Source organism: Simochromis diagramma, unplaced genomic scaffold (genome assembly GCF_900408965.1).
Source record: "Simochromis diagramma unplaced genomic scaffold, fSimDia1.1 OVJJ01000304.1, whole genome shotgun sequence".
Classification (NCBI taxonomy): Eukaryota; Metazoa; Chordata; class Actinopteri; order Cichliformes; family Cichlidae; genus Simochromis; species Simochromis diagramma.
Window position 1 is genome coordinate 16,391,058 of NW_024387030.1, and position 10,456 is coordinate 16,401,513.

The 10,456-nt window shown below is 37.3% G+C and overlaps 1 protein-coding gene across 1 annotated transcript; it reads left to right on the forward strand.

Annotated features, from left to right (window-relative positions):
* Positions 1–1,157: 1,157 nt before the first annotated feature.
* Positions 1,158–3,200, forward strand: LOC120739795 (cytosolic 5'-nucleotidase 1A-like). Its single transcript, XM_040041686.1, has 5 exons — positions 1,158–1,163; positions 1,286–1,409; positions 2,256–2,387; positions 2,491–2,663; positions 2,868–3,200. Exons 1-5 carry the CDS (start codon positions 1,158–1,160, stop codon positions 3,189–3,191), a joined length of 759 nt encoding a protein of 252 aa, XP_039897620.1. The 3' UTR covers positions 3,192–3,200.
* Positions 3,201–10,456: the final 7,256 nt, after the last annotated feature.

Sequence of the window (10,456 nt, forward strand, 5' to 3'; positions counted from 1 at the left end):
TTTCTTCCGACACTGTACCACTAACGTATACACAGTTACATGCACTACATTAGTTTGTGTTAGCTAACATGTTGTGAAGGGATCGTCAGTCGGCCACCGTCAGAACAACAACCGGGGCTGTGTCGGTGGCTGTGTATGAACGCCACCCATTTTTCTGAGTGAAATATCCGCATTAACATTCCTTACAGTTTCTCTCCTCCGCTGTACTAAGTGTAACTTACTTGTACACATCAAATATATCAGTGATATTGGCAGGCGGCTAGCATCTGTAACACAGCTCCGCTTAACTGCCTTGAAAAACTCTGAAATAGTAGAACAATAAAATAAAATGCAACGAACCCATCTGGGATGATCCTGCGATCAACAACAGTTAAAACGTCAATTCACCTAGTATACTGTAACATCGTGAAACACGTTCATTCCTATATAACATTATAAGCTAACAAGCATGCTAACAGCTAACCGTAACTGTACCGTAACTGTTTTCCTGTAAAAATAGGAGACACCAAACTATTTCTCTTTTTTGTTACTCACCTTCTGCTCTTCCATTAATAAAATAGCATCTTCGGGGACCCCTCGGCCACGCAAAAAGTCACTTATATCCACCATATTTAGTGAATTAGTTCTCCACCTGCCAAACTGGACACATCGCTGTCACCGAAGCTGGAAGCCTGCAGGTGCCCACCTCAAAATTCTGAGATTAAAGTCAGAATTCTGAGATTAAAGTCAGACTTCTGAGATTAAAGTCAGAATTCTGAGATTAAAGTCAGACTTCTGAGATTAAAGTCAGAATTCTGAGAAAAAAGTCAGAATTCTGAGATTAAAGTCAGAATTTTTTTTTGTTTTTTTTCCAGTGGCCCTAATCCTCTTCCGTACCTTTAAACCTTCATTCACAACACTTGAGTCATAACATTTTCAAAAGACTCTTGGATATAAACAAAGAAACAACAATGGAAAACAATGAGATGTTTCCAAGCTGGAGGTGAGATGTGGAGCTAACCAGCTGGTTTGAGTTGCAATAAAAATCAGCGTCGTCATGGTAAATCAGCCTGGATGCAAAGGCTCAGAAACAGAAACATATGAATTTTTCCATATTTAATTAGATTAATTTAACACTGATAAATTTTGAAACATTTGCATGCAGTGGTTAGATGTTAATGACTGTGGAAGATTATAATATACCACATAAGAAAAAGCACCACAGAAACCAGCACACAAATACTGCACTTACACAGTTACTCAACCTTAACTCAATTTTCATTTCGCTTCCTTGTCCTGCTCTCAGGCTCTGAAGGCAGTCAATGCTGAACTCAGAAACGATTACTCTGAGAATGAGGAGCTCTTTAAGGTCATACTAATCGATGACAGCTCATCATCAGACTTTCTCATGAATCAGATCCGTGAACATGGTGAGTTAATGATACCTCCAAACACACTTACTATTAATTCAAATACATGTGTCTTATGAGGAAACTTTTAAATTTTGAGAAAATGAATAAATGGAAACAATTAGACTGAGAAAATTTTTTCCTCTTCGAAGTGATTCTGATTAACTCTTGTTTACTCCACCACTCTTTCTAAATCATTCAGGCTTCATTTGTACAGCACCTTTCATGCACTTCAAAGTTTTGCATAGATTAATGACAGGCTTACAATAAGAAAACGAAACAACTAAAAACACAATCTAATAAAGGAGAATACTTTATTAGGGCAGCACGGTGGCACGGTGGTTAGCACTGTTGCCGCACAGCAAGAAGGTCCTGAGTTCAATTCCACCATCAGGCCGGGGTCTTTCTGTGTGGAGTTTGCATGTTCTCCCCGTGTCTGCGTGGGTTCCCTCCGGGTACTCCGGCTTCCTCCCACCGTCCAAAGACATGCAGCTTGTGGGGATAGGTTAATTGGATAATCCAAATTGCCACTAGGTGTGAATGCACGAGTGAATGTGAGTGCGAATGGTTGTCTGTCCCTGTGTGTTGGCCCTGCGACAGACTGGCGACCTGTCCAGGGTGTACCCCGCCTCTCGCCCTATGACAGCTGGGATAGGCTCCAGCGCCCCCCGCGACCCTGAAAAGGATAAGTGGAAGCGAATGGATGGATGGATGGACTTTATTAGTGTAAGGACTCTAAAAGCAAGTTATTAAAAAATAATAGATATAAGTAAGTAATAGTAACACTATTGCACTAATCCTGATAAGTCTAAACAGTTTTGGTAAATCCGATTGTCCAGCAGCCTTTTCATTCATTCTTGTTTGCAGGGCTGGATAGACTTATCACTCTGTTACCAGTGACTGAAGATCAGCTTGTGAGTGAGTTAAAAAGAAACAACACCCACCTGTACCTGTCTGATGAACCAAACAGGTTGAAGGTTCAGGAAGCTTTGAATGAAGGTAAAAGTGTTAAATGTGGTGCTAATTTTAAGACAAAGTGCAGTTTCTGCTGTTGTACTTTAATGACTCTGTGTGTTACTGTGAATTAATCTCCCTGTATCAGGTGTAGCAGCTGCTATCATGTTCACCCCAAAGACAGACATGCCAGTTTTTGAGGATCAGCTGCGTGTTGCCTTTGATGGTGACGCTGTCCTCTTCTCTAATGAGTTCCAGGGGGTTGGACTAAAAGCATTCTTGAAGAATGAGAAGCAAAATGTTGAAAAGCCAATGAAGAAGGTATGATTTGCCTTTTTTTTTTTTTAAAACATTTTAAAACACCACATGCCATAAACAATATATATATTTAATCAAAGAAAAGAAAATCTTTGCTAATTACATTAAAATAAACTGATATCAGCTAAATTATCCAAATGCACTTTCCTGCTTTGACCAGATGGTCATGTGTTGAGTCTCTGCTCTTCTTCTCTTTTCTTTATTCAGGGACCATTCAAAGGATTCTTGGAGGTTTTAATAAAACTGCAGAAAAAGTTGCATAATAGAGGCCTGTACAAGAAGTGTCCCATTCATACCTACCTGGTGACATCTCGAGGGGCAGGCTGTGACGGCTACAGAGCTTTAAACACTCTGCGCACCTGGGGTCTGGAGCTTGATGAAGCTGTGTTTGTGGGAGGGGCTAACAAAGGTCCTACACTGCAGAGGATCAAGCCTCACATCTTCTTTGATGACCAGCAGAGACATGTTGATGCCTCATTGGAGGTCGGCACAGTAGCATGCCTGGTGCCTTACCAAACTAAAAATAAATAGCAATCTGTTGATTGGATATTATCACTGTTGGAAATATGTGAACTTGAAAAGTATGTTTCCATAATGCTTCAAAGATGCAAATAAATAAAGAAACAAACATCTTCATCTAGGGCATTATTGTATTTTTTTCTGAAGTATCAATGTTTTTGTAATTTTTTTTTTTCTATCAAATGCTTTTTAGTAAATCAGCTTACTCCAACTCTGACATAGCATGTAATATATCACATTTTATCCTCAGTCAAAGGTCTTTGAGTTGTATTTCACAGGGAGAGAACAGAATGAGAGCTAACTTCACTCAGAGATGGGAAAAAAATATAAGAAAGGAGAGGAAGAGGATAAGGCAAAGACTGCTGAGTGGCAGTTGATGAACTGGAAATTTAAAGCTTACATGAAAGTCATTTTTATACTTTTTATTTAAGAACATTTTTATACAGCAAAAGGGAAAAAAGGGGAAACAAAAAACCCCAAAATATTATGAGGTCATGGGAAGACAATATATGCACGCATATACATCTGCACATACATACATATACACATAAATACTATAGTATTGCAAGTTCTATGCATTAAATAATGCTGCCACAGTTTGTAAAGCCCAGCCATTTTCTCCAACGTCTCCTTCCCAAGTCCCTCTGAAATCGCAGGGTGAAAGCCATACATTCCACCAATCTGATGTTTTTCACTATAGAAATAAAAAGACTTACAGTGGGAGGATAGCCTTTTTCGCAGATGCCAAAGAATTCTCAGGAGATAAACTTCATCTGTAACTAAATCTTCTGCAAAACATCCCAGATACATTGATGCGAATGTACAGCTCACATTGAATCCCGGTGCTTTTGGAATTTTTTTTAAAACTTCCAACCAGAAGGGTCGTATGGACCGGCAGGACCAGAATATGTGTCCATGGTCTGCCATGACTTCCCCACAGTTTCTCCAGCACAGTGCAGGTGTAGCACTGAATTTAGACTTTTGTTTAGGTAATATGGAAAAATGTATAATGTTCTTCCAACAAAAGTCCTGCCACGTGTTGGAGTTAGTTGTGGTGAACTGTGTTTCCCAAGTCCTTGTCCACTCGTCTTCTGTAATCTCAATGTCCATTTCTCTTTCCAATTTCTGTTTTATGTAAATTGTTGAGTCCTTTTTAGCTTAATCATACATTTGTACAGTTTACTTATCAGGGCTTTGTTGCTCCCGGAGTCATAAGCATCAATGAAGATGTTAACAATCGAGAAGTCTCCAAGGACACAGCTGTTTATTCTTTTACCAATATAGTCCCGAAATTGCAAGTATCAGAAGAAGTCTTGTTTCTCGAGGTCGTAAGTCTTACATAAGGTATCAAAAGCCATCATTTTTGATTTTGAGATAACTGTACAGCAGTAATACCATGCCATGCCGATTGTCTAAATTTGCTGTCATGGCAGGTAAAAATTCAGGGTCGTATGCTGGCCACCTCAGATGTTTTATCTCCTCTTCAAGTTGTGCCTGCTTGACCACTCCCCTCCATATTTTTAATGTCAAATTGACCCATTGGCTGGTTGTCAAAATATTGTCCAACTCAGAGGCTGCGTGGCCAAGCCTAGACTGGATCGGGGTGCCCGAGAGAGACATCTCAATCGCCTTCCACCTTGCACAATAAGATGGGTTACACCAACACACCAAAAATCTCAACTGAGCAGACAAGTAGTAATCCCTTAAAGAAGGTAGAGCCAAGCCGCCTTTTTCCCTCGGCAACTGCAAAGTAGAGAAGTTCACCCTTGCTCTTTTGTTGAGCCAAATTAATCTTGAAATGTGTTTATTCCATTCCTTGAATTGCTTCTCAGGAATCGGTATGGGTAAAGCAAGAAAGAGATACAGTAATTTAGGAAGAATGCTCAATTTAATTATTTGTATCCTGTTGCCGAAGTCAAGAGGGAGCAGGCTCCAAATGTTAAGGTGACTGTATATTTCTCTATTAGTATGACTGTAATTAACATCGCACAGTTGTGACAGCAAATCCAGCATGTCCAAATTAACACTGTCGGATTTGATTTCAACACTATTAAAGTGTCTATATGGGTCCACACCAGAGAGTGTTAATTTAACTCTTTTTGGAGAGTTGGTACGTTAACTCTGATTTAGTGTTAAACACCAAATCTGTCTGGAGTTGATAATTTAACACTTGGTGTTAAGAGTTTATATATTAACTCTCAAAGAGTATTTTAGTTTTACTACGTAAGAGTTATCTTCTAATTCATTCTAAAAAGCGGGAATTTTACTGTTCTGAACTTCTAGAAATTTCTTTTGGAAATAAACATTTACTAAAAAGACGCAATGGTTTTTGAAAAACATTATTCTGAACTGTGCACCACAATTTCAAAACATTTTCTGAAAGATGTAACATATACATGTTCTCACTTTCATTAGAATTTTGTTTATCAAAAGGTCTGACATGGTAAATGCAAATAACAGCATTCTCATCACTTATTTCTTCAATACAATATGCATGTCCTTCATTCATCCCTTTGTGGAACTTCAACGCACTTCTGCTCTTCCCCATATTCTTCACAAGCATATCCTGTGCGGAGATTGAATAAAAATTAGTTGACACTAATTAATGGCACAAATAATCCAGTAAACAATTGCAGCACAGTAAAAAAAAAAAGAAAAAGAAGGAATCCTCTTTGAGCCATTACTTGTGTAAAGTATTTTCCCAAAAGACAAAGACACAGGCAACAGGTAATACTGAACTAAATGTAAAACCTCAACCTTTTTAATTTTACCTAAACCGTGTGCACAAAACTCTGGAGGGATCTATGCTAACGTAGAATCCAGTCAGGACGCTACTGCTGTTTGCTCGTTTTTTTATGGGCGATCGTTTTCAGGCTTCAAGTAGCACCATTATACCAACATTTCACATTCTAGACATGTTTTAGGTGTATTTGACCAAAGGTTTGACTGAAAATTCACATGCAAGCTTTTTTTCAAGGCTGTTGGTACTTGCCCGCAAACAATACCTTTCAGAATATTATGAATATTATGCTATCAGCGAGCAACATGGCTAATGCCTTTCACACAGCTTTGTCTCAACTCCAAAGAGCCACAGAAGTAAAAGCTAATAATAATAATTGAAACAATCTTTGAAAAGATGACTTACCAAGCATGGCAAACAACTCAAATATGTAGAGCAAAATGTTCTGAAACGGCTTTCACTTCAGCTTCGATTGGAGCCGTGCTGGGGGCGGAGTCTGTGAATTTACTCTATTGGTGTCATAGCCCCTGTAGGAGTTCAGAGTTAAGAGGTCAAGAGTTAATGTTTCCATTGTAACACCTCCAGATTTGACAGAGAAACACTCATTTTTAACACTCGATTTTAACTACTATCATTTTACACCTCAGAGTTTACATTAAAAGAATGTGACTCTGCTTAGAGTAAAATTAACTCTACTTTGCAAGGAGACTATTACACCAAAAAATGTAACACTTTTGAATTTGCTGTGTAGAAACACTCCTATGTATTTAATAGTAGTTGCCTTCCATTTAAACTTGAATTTTGACAATAGTGTCTGATCTGGAGAAAAATTAAATGCCAGAACATGTGTTTTATTGACGTTAAGAACATAACCTAAATATAAGCCATATGTTTTCTAACATCCTCATTAATACTGGTACACCTGAGCTGAGATCTGTGATTGTTACTAAGACATCGTCTGCGTATAGACGTACCTTATACTACTCCCCTCCTATTACAATCCCTTTTAATGATGTTTCCTGACCTATGGCCTGGGCTAAGGGTTTCGATAAAACAATTAAAGAGATAAGGGCTTGCCGGGCACCCTGCCTACATCCACATTCTAAAAATATGACATGGGAGAGACTATCGTTAATTTTAATTTCTGGCAGTAGGAAAGTAATAGAGGGCTTGGAAACATTTTATAAATTCACTACGGAAACCAAATCTTTTCATTACTAGAAAGAGAAAGTCCCAAGTCACCGAATCATAAGCTTTTTCAGCATCTAGGCTAAGAATAACTGATAGCTATTGTTCCCTTTATTAATGTGTTCAATGATATGTAAAGCTCTCCTAATATTATCCTAATATTATCGTGAGTTTGTCTATTTTTCAAAAAATTGTTTGGTCTTCATCGATTAATAAAGGCATTACAGCATCCATTCTTTTTACCAAAATAGTTGTGTATAGTTTGTAATCCGACCTGCTCCCCTCAGGCAGGAGGCTCCGGTCCATTCGCACCAGAACCTCTCGCCATAAGAACAGTTTCTTCCCCTCTGCTGTTGGACACATGAACAATAACCGTATGACTGTTCCCACCACTAACACATGACCCTACGCTGTGTTCACTGCATCATTCCATGTTTTGGCACTGATCACCACCTGCACTCATGTATATATCTTTCTACGTAGCACTTTTAATTCTTATTCTCATGTATATATCTCATGTATATCTCATACATATATCTTTCTACGTAGCACTTTTAATTCTTATTCTCATGTATATATCTCATGTATATCTAATGCATATATCTTTCTACGTAGCACTTTTAATTCTTATTCTCATGTATATATCTCATGTATATCTCATGCATATATCTTTCTACGTAGCACTTTTTAATTCTTATTCTCATGTATATATCTCATGTATATCTCATACATATATCTTTCTACGTAGCACTTTTAATTCTTATTCTCATGTATATATCTCATGTATATCTCATGCATATATCTTTCTACGTAGCACTTTTAATTCTTATTCTCATGTATATATCTCATGTATATCTCATGCATATATCTTTCTACGTAGCACTTTTATTCTTATTCTTACTTTTATTTTTTCATGTCTATTAACCGCAATTTTATAACAGTATGTTTGCACTGAAGCACCGCAGCAATTTCCTAATGTTGTAAACCTGCTCAACATTTGGCAATAAAACCCCTTTCTGATTCTGATTTCTATTTCATGTCTTTGTTAAGAGCCTTGCAGCAGTTTTTCTAGACTGACTGGAGATGGTTAGATTATTTTTGCTTAAACAAAGAAAAAGGCTGATACAACAGGTATAAACAGTAGTGTAACAGGTCTGTATCAGGAAGAATCTTTTAGAGACCTGTTACACTAGTTTATTCCTGACTCCTCTAAACTGCTTGCAAAACATAGATCAGGAACTAATCCCAGTTACAGTCATAAGAAACAGGGTAGAGTAAAAAAAACGAGAACCCCCCACCCCCATACCTTTTATCCTATCAGCCACAAAAGGCTGAAGGGTATTGTCATCCCCCGGGTGTTGATGTGATAACTCGAGAATGAGGTGATGTTTGATACAATTGGTGTATCTACTTGGATGCTGAGGGGAAGCATTGGCAGCATATTTTTTTTCATTACTTGGTCTCCCAGTAATTATGGAATATCATGATGATAATCTGTTAGGTGACATTAAAATGGCCAGTCTTCTTTTTAAATGTAAACCAAAACAGAGAAAAACTAAAGAGATGCCAGTTATGCTCAGTCCTGACTGCACCCTTAAACCTGACTATCAGTCATCCATCTTTAAGAACTTGTACACAAAATCATATCCTGTCCTTATAACTGTGTATTGATGGTTAAGAAGACAGTTATCATTTCTGCTTTTGCAACTCTTTAAATGTTTAACACCTTTTTTGTGAAAATGAAAAATGTCAAGAATTGTCCTAATTGATCTGATTAATTTTTGTTTTACTTTCAGTTCATAAAGAAATGACTCTTGTTGTTATTCAGACACAATGTACTTGTCACACCACCATCAAACAATCAAAACAAATGGCATGGCAACAGGTTCCACAGGCTCCACAGGTTCTGCATTATGACTTAGCTTTCTAGTCAAAATAAAAAGGAAGAACAGCAGTTTTGCAGTCAGCAAACAGAGGAAATTTAAACACTCCTATGTATTTAATAGTAGTTGCCTTCCATTTAAACTTGAATTTTGACAATAGTGTCTGATCTGGAGAAAAATTAAATGCCAGAACATGTGTTTTATTGACGTTAAGAACATAACCTAAATATAAGCCATATGTTTCTAACATCCTCATTAATACTGGGTACACCTGAGCTGAGATCTGTGATTGTTACTAAGACATCGTCTGCGTATAGACGTACCTTATACTACTCCCCTCCTATTACAATCCCTTTTTAATGATGTTTCCTGACCTATGGCCTGGGCTAAGGGTTCGATAAACAAATTAAAGAGATATGGGCTTGCCGGGCACCCTGCCTACATCCACATTCTAAAAATATGACATTGGAGAGACTATCGTTAATTTAATTCTGGCAGTAGGAAAGTAATAGAGGGCTTGGAAACATTTTATAAATTCACTACGGAAACCAAATCTTTTCATTACTAGAAAGAGAAAGTCCCAATTCACCGAATCATAAGCTTTTTCAGCATCTAGGCTAAGAATAACTGATAGCTATTTTTCCTTTTATTAATGTGTTCAATGATATGTAAAGCTCTCCTATATTATCCTAATATTATCGTGAGTTTGTCTATTTTTCAAAAAATTGTTTGGTCTTCATCGATTAATAAAGGCATTACAGCATCCATTCTTTTACCAAAATAGTTGTGTATAGTTTGTAATCCGACCTGCTCCCCTCAGGCAGGAGGCTCCGGTCCATTCGCACCAGAACCTCTCGCCATAAGAACAGTTTCTTCCCCTCTGCTGTTGGACACATGAACAATAACCGTATGACTGTTCCCACCACTAACACATGACCCTACGCTGTGTTCACTGCATCATTCCATGTTTTGGCACTGATCACCACCTGCACTCATGTATATATCTTTCTACGTAGCACTTTTAATTCTTATTCTCATGTATATATCTCATGTATATCTCATGCATATATCTTTCTACGTAGCACTTTTAATTCTTATTCTCATGTATATATCTCATGTATATCTCATGCATATATCTTTCTACGTAGCACTTTTAATTCCTATATCATGTATATATCTCATGTATATCTCATGCATATATCTTTCTACGTAGCACTTTTAATTCTTATTCTCATGTATATATCTCGTATATCTCATGCATATATCTTTCTACGTAGCACTTTAATTCTTATTCTCATGTATATATCTCATGTATATCTCATGCATATATCTTTCTACGTAGCACTTTTAATTCTATTCTCATGTATATATCTCATGTATATCTCATGCATATCTTTCTACGTAGCACTTTTAATTCTTATTCTCATGTATATATCTCATGTATATCTCATGCATATATCTTTCTA